Below are 14,976 nucleotides of genomic sequence, written 5' to 3'. Positions count from 1 at the left end.
ATTCCGGCGACTACTACAGCGGCAGCAGTAGGCGGATCCACGACCTCCCCGGATGCGGAGTTTCCGTCCCCTCCATCCTCTACTCGTCGCCCTCGTCCGGTTGGCCAAAAGCGGGCGCAACGGGCAGCGAGGGGAGGATCCCCCCTATCGCCCCGGGGAGGTCATCTCGGCCCCCCCCACACGCGTACACCTTATTCTCGCGTGCAAAAACGGAGGAACGCATGTTCGCGGTCTTCCAAGAGTGGAAGGCCGCAACTGACCCCACGGAGAAGAGGTTTCTCTACTCGATGCTCGAGAACATGCGGGTGGATTTGGATGCCTCGAGGGCACTGGTGGGGGGTTCAGACGCGGGCTCAGATACCCCGGGTGGCGACGGCGACGAGGAGTAGAGATCGGCGGGGCTCGTGTGTGGAAGCCCGTTTTTTTTATAAAAAAAAATCATGTATTTTTTTTATCTATGTACCTTTTTTTAATGAAATGAATGGATTTTCTCGTATATGTCTCGTAAATTTATTTCCATAATTTAATCGTAAACTTTATTCCGTAAAATGTAGTTGTTTTTGAATTATTTTTATCGCGGCTGGCCTATGGTTGGCCTATGCTAATATGGCAGGTGGATTTTAATGCTGATGACGTGAAAGGGGGAGAGAGTGGCTGACCTATTTCTATTATGGATGCTCTTTATCACTTTTTAAATTTCTCTCATAAACAGATATCAAGTGGTGTGATGGATCTCAAATCACTTTTTGTGGTGAAGGAGCGATAAATAATTATCTCCATTATAATAAATTCTATATAATTCACTCTAAATAACAATTATTCTAATTTTCTTCATTATAAAATAACTATATATAAACAAAATGAAGTAGTATGAAATTAAAATGGACTACTATCAATTTTCTTTTTAGAGAAATATACAGACACTTTGAAGTACTCATGTTTACTAGTACAAAACAATTTAGAGAAATAAAATGTCATTTTGATTAAAATCAAGCGTCTCAATACATACCAATTCCTCATCGTATTGTTTTTAAAAAAATGCATTGGTTACATACCAAGGGTTGTGATATTTTTTTCTCATTCAAAGAGAGGTCGATATTCAATTCTTAATTCCTCCCAAACCAAAAAACAATGAACAATTAAAAATCACATGACATATTTCAAATATCTCTGGGAGTAAAAAACTGCTATCATTTATAATTTTATACATTGTTTTGATACAATTCATTGCAAGACATACATACATTTATACACCTCGATGTGGATATGATTGTTGTAAGAAACAAAACTAGGATCCTTGTTTAGAAGCAAGAAGAGTTTTGATCCAACGGGCTAGATTGATCAAGAAGGGCGTATACACAAAATAACAAACAATGGTCCAACTCACTATCCCCTGCATCCATCCATTCAAATCATATTAATTTATTATATGCTTTAACTAATTCATTTCTAATTTGTATACATCAAAATTGGTAAAGTATAAAATAGAGAAAAAAAATATCAGAGTATTATTAATTTGGATTAGTTAAATAAGAAGAAAAAAGAGAATGAAAAATGGTAGATTGGTGTTATAGAAAATGAAAGGAGATTAATTCATGTGGATATACGAGAATAAGAAAACTTGAATATTGATTGTGCACGAATAAAGTATAAACCAAATGCACTATATACATACCTCTCCGAAAATCTCAACATTAGCTCCGGGATAGTACCATAGATGCCATAACCTGAAACAACCACATAAAAGCAATCATATAGAAATCGAAGAATCAAGCCAGAGCTAGAGCTTTACTCATTTACTTGACGATGGGAATCTCCGCAAGTGGGCAAGCAATACCAACGAGGGAAGCAAGTGCGAATCCAAGCGTTGTCTTATCTAACAAGGCCCATATAAGCTGAGCCCCGGCAAATAACATGTAGGCTTCAATATTGTCCGCCACTCCACTTTTGTACATTTCAGCACTCAATTCTATTATCGCAACCAAAGCTCTATAAATAACAACCACACATTAAGCTAGTTATCATCCTAACACGGACCCTCATATATATGTGTAACTAAAAATATCATAATACAAACCAAATTTTGTAGATTATAGGATATGACAATCTTAAAAATTGTTAATTAGGGTTATTTTAATTGTAGTAAATTTTATCATCTACTTACTTACATAAGGGAAGCAACTACTTTATCAAGACTACCCTCTTCATTAGGAGAGAACATCTCATCTAGGATTAACTGCAACACCCCCACACTGCAGTAAAACACTCCAAGTAAAGGAGGCACCTAAACATCAACAAAATCATTAAACTTATTTACCATACATTTTAAAGTGTAAGGAATTGGTATGAACAGAATGTGAGCCATACCCATATGTTGGTGTGGAGAGGGCCGATATCAATGGCACCGGTTTGGTAGACGACGAGATTGACTCTCGAATGTAGGCCGTCAATTAAGGGGCCGAGAAAGAAGCCGGAGGCGAATAGAGAGAAAGAGATGCTTACAATTATTCCCTAATGTACCAAATAATTTCGACATAATCGACATATTTAAGCGTTCTGACTGCATCAATTTTCGAATGTGTTGTCACAAGTTAAATTAACACAAATCTACTCCCCCATGCCAAGAAATGGGACTTCTAATGATGGCGGGAGGGAGCAGATAATTAGACCATTCATACACAAAAATACAATCAAATGAAAACTTTATATGAAGAAAATGTCTCATCTTCACGTTGTGTATCCATTTGAAATAAGTACACTAACTAACCGAATGAACCAAATGAAACTTTTTTGATCGTCAAGTACCTTACAGAAATTTTTGCCATTTTAATTACCCAATAAACTGAAAACTCGGTTGGTTTGTTGCATTCAAATCAAAAGAATTTACAGTATATACAAAGATATACGATGCTATGGATTTTAGATAGGAAGTAGAAAACGTAAAATTGAAGGATTAAATCAAAGAATTAACTAAACAAACAAATATTAATACACTAGCAACTATAAATCAGAAACTTGAGCAAGCAAAAATTAAACAGTTTATCATAGAAGAAATTGTAAATTTGATTTAAGCTCAAGGTCTCAACATATTACCCAAAAAAAACGATAAATCCACGTCCAAACACTAACAACAGCAAAATCCTCAGCATAAAAACTCCTAAATTCAATCTCCACCGGCCTTATTGTAGACATAGGTCAAGCCACACTTACCACAGTAATGGCGATCAAAATGATTGGCCATAAACGTCCCCGCGCCGCACTCCGCGTTGGGGCACTCCTTCCTGAGGCGCTGCACCTTTCCGGAATCGTCGACCTTGTAGAATTGGAGCACGGCGAGCTTCACCTTCCTGTGCTTGTGCTTGATCTTCTTCGGCTTGGTGTACGTCTTCTTCTTGCGCTTCTTCGCGCCGCCGCGGAGGCGGAGGACGAGGTGGAGCGTCGACTCCTTCTGGATGTTGTAGTCGGCGAGCGTGCGGCCGTCCTCGAGCTGCTTGCCGGCGAAGATCAGGCGCTGCTGGTCCGGCGGGATGCCCTCCTTGTCCTGGATCTTGGCCTTCACGTTGTCGATGGTATCGGACGACTCCACCTCCAGGGTGATCGTCTTCCCCGTCAGGGTTTTCACGAAGATCTGCATCTTCGCGACCGCCGCAGAAGAATTAGGGTTTTGCCAAGTGTGTGTTTACAAATTGGGGGTGGATGAATGTGAGTGTCTGTTTATATATGGATATCAAATAAGGGGTGTCAGGGTTTGTTTATGGGCCGGATTCTTCATCATATTATTTGGGCTTCTATTACTCAAGCCCCATTATTATGGAGTTTTCTCACTTTTTTCTACGTCCCACTTTTATTTCTAATAATAATAAAGTTAAGACCATATTTTTCGCATGCTTTAATCACTTTTTCTTTTATCGTTGTCCACCTTATCTACTTCATCTATGTCATGTTAATTGGGTCATTTTTGTAATACGAAGTTTGAAGATAATCTAATCATTTTTATTTTTGACAAAATGTACCGTTTTCATTTACATTATTCTCTCTTCATCTTTTGTATTTTATTCTCTCTTACTTTGTTCATCATCCATTTAACACACCATTCTTAATGACTTTAATAAAAAAAAAAGTACATCTATTAACAATGAACAAAAGAAGTAATAAAGTAGCTACAAAATCAATCACGTATAAGAGTAGTGATAAATCAACACTAGAGCGTTGGCCTGAGACAAAAGAAAATAAGCCCAAGATGGCAAGGTAAGTGGACAATACCATGCAAGGAATAAGATGTTTGGAGTTCATTTCGACTTAAAAGGGTTAAAGACCAATGTTTCACTTTACGTAAATCTACAACATAAACATATAAACGTATTTTCTCCATTCTATAATAGGAGTTAACTTTCTCATTTTAATCTATTTTTCTAAAGCATGATTTGGTAGCTATGATAATGATAGGTTAGATTATTTAACCTACATTATTAATCATTTGGTAGCATAGTTTATTTATTTTTAAAGTCTATGATTAAGGTCTTAAGGATGTGCCCGATATAATAAACTCTAATATTATTGATAAATTATCTGGTCTTCATGGTCTGAATTAATATAAATTCTTAGTAAAATTATAGTAATAATTAAACGGGTAATATTGTCAATATACATTTTAAGAATATGTTGTAGCTCTAGCCTCCAATGATAAGGGTTGTTCATGGTTTGATGAATTTTGGAACCAAGTAAAACTTAATTGTAAAACGCATTAAAATCAATTTAAGATGAGTAACATGAATTTGACTAAATACCAGGGATTAGCAAAATTATTTGAACTACTATATCATTCACGAGAAGTAAACTATTTCGTGTCAAAAATAGCAATTAGTAGATAAACTCCAACATGTAATAATATGCTTGCAAACATATATTCCCTTCGTTCCACGGTAGTATAGTCATTATTTTCTGCACTCATTTTGGAAAAAATGATAGTAATAAATAGTTAGAGTGCACATAGAGTAAAGTAAGAGAGAGAATAATGTAGAAAAGAATACTCTTTCTCCACTTTAACTATTTATAACAATTTTTTCAAAATGAGTACGGTTTAACAAGTACCTAGGTCAAACCACCGTCCCACTTAAGATGATACGTTTTCCTTTTTAGTTTGTTCCAATTAAGATGACACATTTCATTTTTTGCTAATTATTGTAATGTATTTTGTTCGGACTCGACTTGATTATGGTATTTTTTTTTGTTTTTTGTTGTGTTGGATTTTGATTATGGAAATGTGAACAATGTTTATTTCACTGTGTTGAAATTACATTAATTTTGGGGTTTTTTTTCAATTTTGAAATCATATTTTTCGATACAATATACCGTATTGACCCAAGATTTCTTGTTTTCACATAAACATTAAATCGTCTAATGTTTCCAAACACTTTAATAGATTGAGTGATGTTACAAAAGACCTATGTCATCATCTGAGAGGTTGTCATACGAAGATTGGGTCAAATGTGCAGTAGCCATACAAAACTTATGCAACTTTTCGTGATGAATAGTCATTTCACCAGTATCGACAGAAGCATCCACAATAGTCAAAGTCCTCAACTTATCTGATGATCGTTAGTAGTCGCAACTATTTTATCAAGATTGGCTCTTTCTTGGTTAAGAAATTGAAGCTGGGCCTCGGTGGTGAGGTGAATAGTTTTAGCAGCGATGTCCTTTCTCAATGATGCTTGTTTTTTTCCAACAGCTTTTTCCTCTCCCTATTCCTCTTGAGTCTAGCTTCAGTGACCTGCAGATTGTGCTTGATAATAGCCAGATCGGCCTTTAGCTCGTTAACTCCATCGGTGTCATCCTCAATGAGGTCATCAACAACAGCTAATTCTTCGGTAAGAAGATTCAAGGTGTCTAGTTCGACAGCCATGTTGAGCAGAACAGAGAGATTGATGAGCAGACAGAGATTGAAGAGCAGAAATTGATTGATGGTTGAAATTTTTGCCATTTCCGGTGTATTTGCAAAATCCTATTTTCTTTGTAGTCTGTGAGACTTTCAACGCTGACTTCACTCAAAATGCATGGGTGTGGGAGTATAACATCTGCATCTATTGATGCTTTGACTCATAGTAATATGCTAGAGGTTGTATTTAATTTATGTTTGAAAGACTCAACATATCTAAGTTGTTCAATTATTTAGTATCAGTATAAGGTTTGTATTTATTTTCTTAAGTATTTTTCAATTCAGGCCCTTGAGCTGGCTGATGGCATTTTCTTAGATTCTGTGGCTTTGAATCACCCTTGCATACGGAGCATAACAATTGAACGATGTGGCAAGTATGCCCTATATTCTGATATTGCATTGTTTTCTAGAGATTAATAGCCTTCTTTCTTCATTGTAGTTTAGCTAATATAAGTTTGATATGCATTGCACTGTCGTCAATCACAGTTAGAAATTGTTCTTCTCTACTAAAAATCAATATCTTATATGAGGCTGTCAAAGTATGTTATTCTTGAAATCTTGGTTGATTTAATGTTTTATGTGAAAGCAAGAAGTCCTGGGTTCATTAATGCTAAGATGATGTTACTCGCAGGAAATTGATTTTACCGGATGTCAATCTTTGACGTATTCTATTTGCAGCCATGTTGGAGGATATCTCGCTCCAAAACCCTTTTTTTCAGTCGATTGAAGGTTTGCATGCTTTCTACTTTATTAGTACAACGATTAATGTTTTTTTTTTCAATCGATTAATATATTTTACTGCTGTTGTGATTCCCTTGTGTTATAGCGTGGCAGCAGCAACTTTCATTAGCATGTCATTGGTCAGCCCATCTTTCTCTGGTTGTCGTTCTATAACGGCACTTGATATCGGTTGCAAGATTTGTTTTAGTAAGTGTCCATGTAATTACACTAGATGGTTGTGATAATCTCGAGGCAGCAAGATTTGTTTTAGTAAGTGTTCATGTAATTACTTCATAATAATCAATTTTAACATACTTTTGTGTCCAAACTTTCTTTATCATGCTTTCTTACCATCAAGTTTTTAATTGTAGGTTTATCTTAAGTCCTTGGAGTTGGGAATCTGCCCGAAGTTAAGTGTACTCTCTATAGAGTCTGCAAATATGATATCACTTGAACTGGAGGGCTGTGGAGAACTGTCTAAGGTAGCGATTAAGTGTCCACTTCTTAAATCTCTGGATACCTCTGCATGTCCGAAATTATTGAAGCTTGAAAGGTCATGAGGGGGTGAATTGAGATATGGTTGACACCTATTTTTTCCAAATTCCACTTGGTACTTCCACTATGCACATGCGTGGCTGATATGAGTTTGGCTTTTGCACATACATGGTTGATATGGGTTTGGCTTTTGCACATACATGGCTGATATGAGTTTCCGGTGAACCTTTTGCACATACATAGTTGTTGTTCTAATTTTTTTTGTTTCCCCGGAAAATAAGCTTTTGCACATACACCGGAAAATTGATATATTCGTCGTACCGGAAAATTTTTGCCGTTTGCACATACATAGTTGTTGTTCTAATTTTTGCCGTTTCACTGGAAAATAGGCTTTTGCACATACACCAGAAATGGCAAAACTTTCAACAACAACTATTTCATATTAGAATTTAGAATATCAATTTGAAGAAGACCTAGACTACTAGGAAATAGTGTAACAATGGTTTCATAGGTGGCAGAAGAGGATTCGGTGGTGGTGGCGGAAGAGGATTTGGTGGCGGTAACGGCGACGTCGGCGCTTCGAAGGAAGCGAGCCAGATGATCGACTATGTTGGGTTAGGGTTCGATGGTGGCGGTAAGAAATTAGGGTGAGTGATGCGTAGCGTAGGTAAACCTAAAATTGTTTTAGATGAGGCACAAACGGGCCGAATGGCAGTTGGCCCAAATAGAGGCAATTACAAGTTAAGTCTTTTAAATCAATTGGCCCATATGTGAGAGTTATAAGTGGATGTGTTTTTTATTTGGTTGGGTACTTTGCATAATGAATAGATTATGTTAATATAATTTTATCCATTAAAATATTCACTTTAATGTAAAAAAAAGTGTAAATCCTCTTAAAAAATAATTTCTTATATACATCATTAGAAAAATAAATTTTACTGCAATTGATTACAACAATAACTTTTATTCGTAGATTGTAGCATACACATCACTCCCTTTAATGTATTTGACCCATAATCCATCTCCCCGTTTTTTAAACTTATTTTCTTGTTGTTTTTACTGACTCATGTAGCAACAAATCTGATCGTTAATTTATAGGCAACTCGAAGGACGAGACATCTGGATACTAGCCTAAGGATTTAGGATTGTTCCTTATCCAAAGGCAAAGGAACGTACTTGTTTGAGAAAGTTTAGTTTTTCCCAAGTTTAAAATACTCTTTTACGAATCTTTCTAAATGAGAGGGCACTTTCTCATAGTGTAGTCAAGCATGCACTTCAGGTAGGATAAGTCGATCCATCCGCCATCATTGCTTACTTCTTACGATAAAGAGGCACATTGAGTTCGTGAAATGGGGATGTCGATCAACCTTCATCCAAGTCACATATGTTAGGAGATCAATAATGTTGAATAGCATCGTGTTAGTGAAACATGTGTATAAAGAGTGGTTTGACAGAGATACTATGGATGAGAAAACTGGTCGGTATAATATTCTTCTTATGTTAGCTCACCATATACCAAGGCTTAAACTTTGTAGTACATTTTAAGCATGTATAATTGAAACTTCACTAGTAACTATATTTGTTTGCAAAGTCTTCTCTAAAGTCATTATGATGAAGGTAATTTCAATCTAAACAAAATCTTTAATTCAAAGAGAAAAATAATGTGGTGAAATCAATAGAAACTCAATGTTCTCCGAAATAAGTGTAAAATATATTAGAAAACCTCAATTTTGGGATAGTGGATACCAAAGATCTACTCTAGTACTTATGTTTCCAAAGTTCACAAAAGGCTACAACATTTTTCACTAAAGATTACACAACTTCAGCTGAGAATGTCTGACTTCGTTCCAGCTCTTATTTTGGTCGCCTGATAGCAACAGCCCCAGCGCTATCGAACTCCATTATAGATGAAAATCATCTTATCTTGAACAATTTCCTCAATTTGAAAAGTAATCTTGTTTCTTTTTCATATTATAAGACTAGCCATAAAATGAGGTAGAATTCAGATATTTAAATCCTTTTTCATAACTTACTAGCTATTATTTTATTATTCTAATGAGAAGTTTATTAATTACTAGTATATAGTTTGAAGTTTGTACCATATTTGCATTTAATTACATATATATTTTATTTGTTTTATAGTTTATTATTTTATTTTTTATAATACATCATTATCCTCTTAATAATTTTTAGAAGTATATAAAATATTTTAATATTAATAATAGTAGTATTTTATTACTAACTTCATATTTTAAGTGTTGCTATTAATAGAAATCTCTATATTAATTTCTAAATATATTTAAATTTATAATTATAATTGTGTAACAATATTGTTAGTATACATTTTTATACTGTATTATTTTATTTTCTTTTGTTGATTCACAAGTTAAATAAACTAAACTGTAGAGCGGAGAAGTACTAATATTCAAAAACAGAAATGGTATTTAAGTGGTTTGATTTAAAGTAGGAAACCCCAATATTTATTCAAACGGATCAGGATGAGCAAACGAGCAGCATTTTGGAAATCCAAACTCCATGAATTTCTCTTCAATCGCCCCATCATTGTGAACTACAAAATTAGCCCCTATGTATGGTGGATCGAACTCTGGAGGTACCTATGTTTCAAAAAATACATCAGACACCTCTATGTATGGATATAATATCATTTGAGGTCCCTTTTCACTTTTTGCTGTCTTCCATGCCCTTCCCATCCTCCTTATTTTTCGAAAATGCCACTCCAAGGCCATTTCAGTCTTTCCAATTTTTCACACTTTACAAAAATATTGATATTTCTATATAAATGTCTTCTTCTTCTTTCTAAAATTCACATCTTACTTCTCTCTCTTGCACTCTTCTCTCTGGGTTTTTTATTTGTTAGAAAGTAATTAGTGGTGTGTTCGTCGTTCGTCTTCTTCAATGTCAACCCAGTCGGTGAACTCGTCAAATGTCGGCGAAATTGGCTGCAGGTGGCTCAGATTTAACTACGAAAAGTGTTGGTGTGGCAACAAAGCTGTTTTAAAAATTGTCTCAGATTCAAGAAAGGATACGTTTGGTATGTTGTATTTTACCTGTGAGAACAAAGGCAAAATAGGTGGTTGCAGATTCTTCAGATGGTGTTATCCCACATCTATCGACAACATTAGAAGCCCTATTGCAAAATGTGAAGTTGGGAATCGTAGAATAAAGACCGAAGGTGTAGAGCGTATTTTGTTGTGTTGTTGTTTTGCAGCTTTAATTTTGTCTTTTGTCGCAATTTTCCTGACTTTGTCAAGTTAATGGATATGATTTGTTGATTGTCTATTGCAGTTTAAGATTTCTTGATTCAAAATTCTTAGTGTTGAGAAGTTGAAAATATTGAAAATTGGAGTTGTTGTCGTCTTCTCCCGCTTGGCTTTCGCCATTTTTAGTGAATGAATTTGAGTTGTTTGATGAAAGTGAATCTCTGGCTATTGTTTGAGTGGGTCTGTGCTACGTGGCGGGGCTTTTTATTATTGGTTTTTGGATATTGAAGTCAACAATGAAGAGGCAGTAAAGTTGTGAGATGCAGCTATAAAGTTTCAATGATAGAATGAATAAAAAGGATGAGATATAATAATGCTGATTTAATTAATTTTAAACTATACATGTGAACATGAAGCATAGTATTTTATACGAAGTTCAAAGTATTCAAATAATTGGTTATAATTGCATCCTCAATAATGATGGTAAATCTTGTATAGACTATTAAATTGTCACATGTATAAAGGCAAGCAAGATAATATTTCTTCATACACTTCCCAAAATATAATGTTAAAATACCCAAAAGAGTAGAGTAGTTGGGCAGAGTAGAGTAGAGTACAGTAGCAAAATATTGTTCCAAAAGTAACAACAAAAGTGAGTGGGAAAAATTCTCAACTGAACATTGTTTCTAAAATAAAGTTTCCATTCTTGCCTTTCCTAAAAAAAACCTTGGACCATCCCATGACCTAATCATCATTGCCCCTCCTTCCACATCTTTGAGCAGTGCTCCTTCTCTTCCTGTATGTTGGTACCTCCGGCACCTGTTGCCCTTGCCTGTGGCTTGATGATTCACCTTGCGCAGCAACTGGATGAGCTTGAGATTGACATTCGTTCTGGTTATGCTAAGAGAAGGCAAAAAATTAGATTTCATTTTTGGCACCCCACAGAAGATTAAATATCTTTTCAGTACACAAAACAGATTTACTTCATGTGGACGCACATTCGACGAACTAGTTGATGTATTCATGGGATCATTCGAACAAGTTCGCCTGTTATGCCCAATAACTCCGCACCGCCTACACTTGGCCGACATCTGTCGCTGGAGACATTCCACGCCGTCAGCTCGAACCATTATCATTGTCTTTTCTGATCTGTTCTTCTTAGGCCTCCCACGTTGTCGTTTACTGCGTGGTGGTTCAAGGTCAAACCCGACCTCCGATGACTTTGGCCAATTGTCAACCCCATTAATGGGGTAAAGTACATTCCGGTACAAAAGTACCATGGAATCTGTCTTGTAGTACGGAGATACATAGTCCGTGATTTCTCGGTCAATTTTGAGAATGCACGAAACGGCGTGTACGCATGGAATACCTCGTATCTGCCACCGCCTGCATGTGCATGATTTGTGCCTCAAGTTGACCACAAACTGCCCACCGGGTCCACTGACTTGGTAAGAATCATCACCATTGAAAATTGCCCACCAAGAACCAGCATGCTTTGATTCCTTCTCGATATACTCCTTAATCACGGGAGGAACTGGGTAATCGTAGGTTTGAATCCACTTCCCCCTGTATTGAATCCTCTGCATTTGCTTAGTCCGAAGCTCCTCCAACATGGTGATGATAGCCATCTCGCGAGCCTCAACGATCTTCGAGTTGAATGTTTCACACATATTGTTCAGTAACGAGTCACAACGAGCATGCTCAGAGAAAAATGCAGTCACCCATTTCTCCTTTGGCGCAGCGGCAACCAAGTAATTGTAGGCAGCAACATTCTTCACCTTCAGGGCTTCCATCCGCCTCTCGTACTGTTCGACAGTGGTGGAACCAGCGATCCCCCACAATGTGTTGCGCAACTTTTCACCTAGAAATCTTTTGTTGAAGTTATTGTACATGTGTTGGAGACAGAATCGGTGCTCACTTTGTGGGTACTTCTGGGCAATTACCAGCCCGAGTCCCTAAAAAGACATAAAAATGATGTGGCTATGTTTAGTAAAACATAATATCATATTTGGTCCATATATATGAAACAGCCAAAACATGTATGAAAAATAATATCATATTTGGGGTCTTATGTATGACAATATATCATATTCAGGGTTTATACTGATAGTGAATAGTGAATAGCAAACATGTACCTTCTGCTGATCTGACATGAACACGTAGCGCGGGCTATTTTCTGACAGTTGTAGGTCAACATCAAGCAACTCCAAGAACCACTTCCACTGTATGTAGCCCTCAGCCTCTGCTACTCCCCAAGCAATGGGCCACCACCCATCATTCTGGTCCATCCCAATCGCGGTGAATAATTGACCCTTGTAGGCACCCTTCAAGAAGCAAGCATCTAAAAACACCACTTGTGCCTCATTTACCCCTTAAAAAAAAAACCAAAACAAGACTAATTAAACATCAACCAAATTTTATTAAATTGACAACTAAAAAAAAGGGAAAAACTTATGTAGCCCATTTAGTACCTCCATTGCCATGGTGCAACAAGTTTTTGGCCGTCGATTGGGATGTTCCCCAAGGGTACCCCCTCATGAAAGTTTAAAATGCCCGTGCATAGAAAACCCTTAAACTTAAATTTAAAAAAAATTTTTTCCTCAATCATATATTTAACACATAGATAAAAATATCACACACAAGAGCATATAAATCTTATTCGAAAATTTTATTCGCTTCATTTTCATATAGATGACATTTTTTTCTCATGATTAATTACATAGTAGATTTCTTCCCAAACATTTACAACGATACCTATATCTTACTAATTATATTTTGGTTATAATTATATAACTAACGTTTACATTAATAGTTCCCCTTAAAAATTAATTCCCCTTATTACTTAAAATTATTCCGGGTCATATTCATGACAAAAAAAAACTAGAAAATGGGTTTGCTATATAAAATTATAAGTTAGTCATTCTTATCAAATTTTAAAAAAATGCCCCTTGATCATTATTAGTTCTAATAATTTTTACATTGGCCCCTTTATCAAGTCTAAAATACATGTATGAATTTAAATCAAGCTAATAATATTCACAATATTTGGGCCCCAAACCAAATAAAATTTCGGTCATTTCTAATCTTCAATACCACTTCATTTTAATATATTTCATATTATAAACATCATATTTCTAACTAATATTTTCCTATACTTTCGTTTCTTGATTGATCTTGGAATCATGACATATTAACTTTGAATCTAATAATCAAAACATCATATTCAACATTCAATGATAACATATTAACCAATAATTCAAAGATAATACTCACGCATACTTTTTTCCTATCAATATTTTAAGAAAAAAATCATATAAATAACTCAACATGTTGTAGATTTTCAATATATCACTATTTTTATCATAGTGTCGTTCACTATAAGCCTCTCTTTTTTTTTGCTTTCTTAATTGCAATAACAATTTTTCTAGAACCATTTTCGGGGCGTTAAAATAGCATTACCATGTCAATATCAGCGAAGAAGTCCATGAAGTCCGCTTCTCCCAATGACTCATCATCTATAGGCGCCTTGCCTCTATCTCTTCTAACCTTTTTTGCAATTTTGGGATTTCATCCGGTGGGATGTCATCCAAAATTTGGAATTTCCCCTTCCCCCCGGGGTTTCAATGCCAACCTAACAACATAAAAGATACACATATTGAAAAAATTAATATCATTATACATACCCAAGTATGATTTAATTCCAAAATTTAAAACACCCAATTTTTCCCCTTCCAACACCACATGTTGGGCCCCTTACAAATGCATGCCAGACTCATCTGCAGCACAACATCTTCAAAACCCTTTAAAACACCCATAGCAACACCACCATCCTCCCCGTAGCACCCACGCCTCCATAATGTGCCCCCTCATCACCCCATGATCTGAAACACCAAAAACCTCATTCCCAAACCCCCCCATCAAATTTTCACCCAACAACCCATCCCCCTTTTAGACTCCTCCTTAGCCTCTTGTCTTCCTCGGGGGACCTTTGGGGGGACTCTTGGAATTTAGGGTCAAGGCCCTACCAACACAACATCTTCAAATTTTTGGGATTTTCACATCGGTTCCCCTTTTGGGGTTTGGGTTTTTTTTAGGGGGTTCCTCTTTTTCTTTTTCAATAACTACTCCATTTGGCGGTGTTAAAACCCCCCAAAAATTGGGAAATTATCCCCCACGGGTTCCCATTTTTCTCAATGGGCCCATCTCCACACTTTAAGGGGAAACTCCTTCCCTTTTCCGCCCCAAAAAGAAAGGAAACGATCCATATGCTTTTCATCATACTGGGTGTTTAGGGTCACCCCTTTTGGACTAACCCGTCATTTTTTTGGGGCACGGAATGCCACTCGCAAATGTAATGGTATTTAAGTGGTTTGATTTAAAGTAGGAAACCCCAATATTTATTCAAACGGATCAGGATGAGCAAACGAGCAGCATTTTGGAAATCCAAACTCCATGAATTTCTCTTCAATCGCCCCATCATTGTTTACCGGCCGCCGCCGCACCGCCGTATCCACCTCCTGACTGCGAAAACACTCTTCCGCCGTCTCTACTCCGCCAGAGCTGCACTGTCCCAATCCCAGCCCCAACTCTCCAACGATCTCATCA

General features: G+C 36.4%; 3 protein-coding genes across 3 annotated transcripts; all 3 read right to left on the bottom strand.

Annotated features, from left to right (window-relative positions):
• Window positions 1-1,171: 1,171 nt before the first annotated feature.
• On the bottom strand, window positions 1,172-2,825 carry LOC125209900. The gene is made up of 6 exons (XM_048109474.1): window positions 2,811-2,825; window positions 2,368-2,511; window positions 2,169-2,284; window positions 1,801-1,989; window positions 1,676-1,727; window positions 1,172-1,393 (listed from the first exon to the last, which is right to left on the bottom strand). The coding sequence occupies exons 1-6, from the start codon at window positions 2,823-2,825 to the stop codon at window positions 1,289-1,291; spliced, it is 621 nt and encodes a 206-aa protein (XP_047965431.1). The 3' UTR covers window positions 1,172-1,288.
• A 220-nt stretch (window positions 2,826-3,045) lies between these two features.
• Window positions 3,046-3,707, bottom strand: LOC125210793 (ubiquitin-40S ribosomal protein S27a-like). Its single transcript, XM_048110386.1, has one exon. It carries the CDS (start codon window positions 3,632-3,634, stop codon window positions 3,164-3,166), a length of 471 nt encoding a protein of 156 aa, XP_047966343.1. The 5' UTR covers window positions 3,635-3,707; the 3' UTR covers window positions 3,046-3,163.
• Window positions 3,708-9,630: 5,923 nt separating this feature from the next.
• Window positions 9,631-12,909, bottom strand: LOC125209899. The gene is made up of 5 exons (XM_048109473.1): window positions 12,843-12,909; window positions 12,507-12,742; window positions 11,370-12,326; window positions 11,182-11,271; window positions 9,631-9,765 (listed from the first exon to the last, which is right to left on the bottom strand). The coding sequence occupies exons 1-5, from the start codon at window positions 12,907-12,909 to the stop codon at window positions 9,631-9,633; spliced, it is 1,485 nt and encodes a 494-aa protein (XP_047965430.1).
• Window positions 12,910-14,976: the final 2,067 nt, after the last annotated feature.

This window comes from Salvia hispanica, chromosome 3 (genome assembly GCF_023119035.1).
Source record: "Salvia hispanica cultivar TCC Black 2014 chromosome 3, UniMelb_Shisp_WGS_1.0, whole genome shotgun sequence".
NCBI classification, from domain to species: Eukaryota; Viridiplantae; Streptophyta; class Magnoliopsida; order Lamiales; family Lamiaceae; genus Salvia; species Salvia hispanica.
Note: the sequence above shows the minus strand (reverse complement) of the source record. Positions and strands in the feature narration are given on the sequence as shown.

Coding starts and splice junctions, on each gene's coding strand:
- LOC125209900 (XM_048109474.1), bottom strand. Junction 1,728..1,800: donor GCGGAGATTCCCATCGTCAA/GTAAATGAGTAA, acceptor TGGTTGTTTCAG/GTTATGGCATCTATGGTACT. Junction 1,394..1,675: donor ATGTTGAGATTTTCGGAGAG/GTATGTATATAG, acceptor GGATGGATGCAG/GGGATAGTGAGTTGGACCAT.
- LOC125210793 (XM_048110386.1), bottom strand. CDS start 3,634: ATGCAGATCTTCGTGAAAACCCTGACGGGGAAGACGATCACCCTGGAG.
- LOC125209899 (XM_048109473.1), bottom strand. CDS start 12,909: ATGAGGGGGTACCCTTGGGGAACATCCCAATCGACGGCCAAAAACTTG. Junction 12,743..12,842: donor GTTGCACCATGGCAATGGAG/GTACTAAATGGG, acceptor TTTTTTTTTAAG/GGGTAAATGAGGCACAAGTG. Junction 12,327..12,506: donor TCATGTCAGATCAGCAGAAG/GTACATGTTTGC, acceptor ATGTCTTTTTAG/GGACTCGGGCTGGTAATTGC.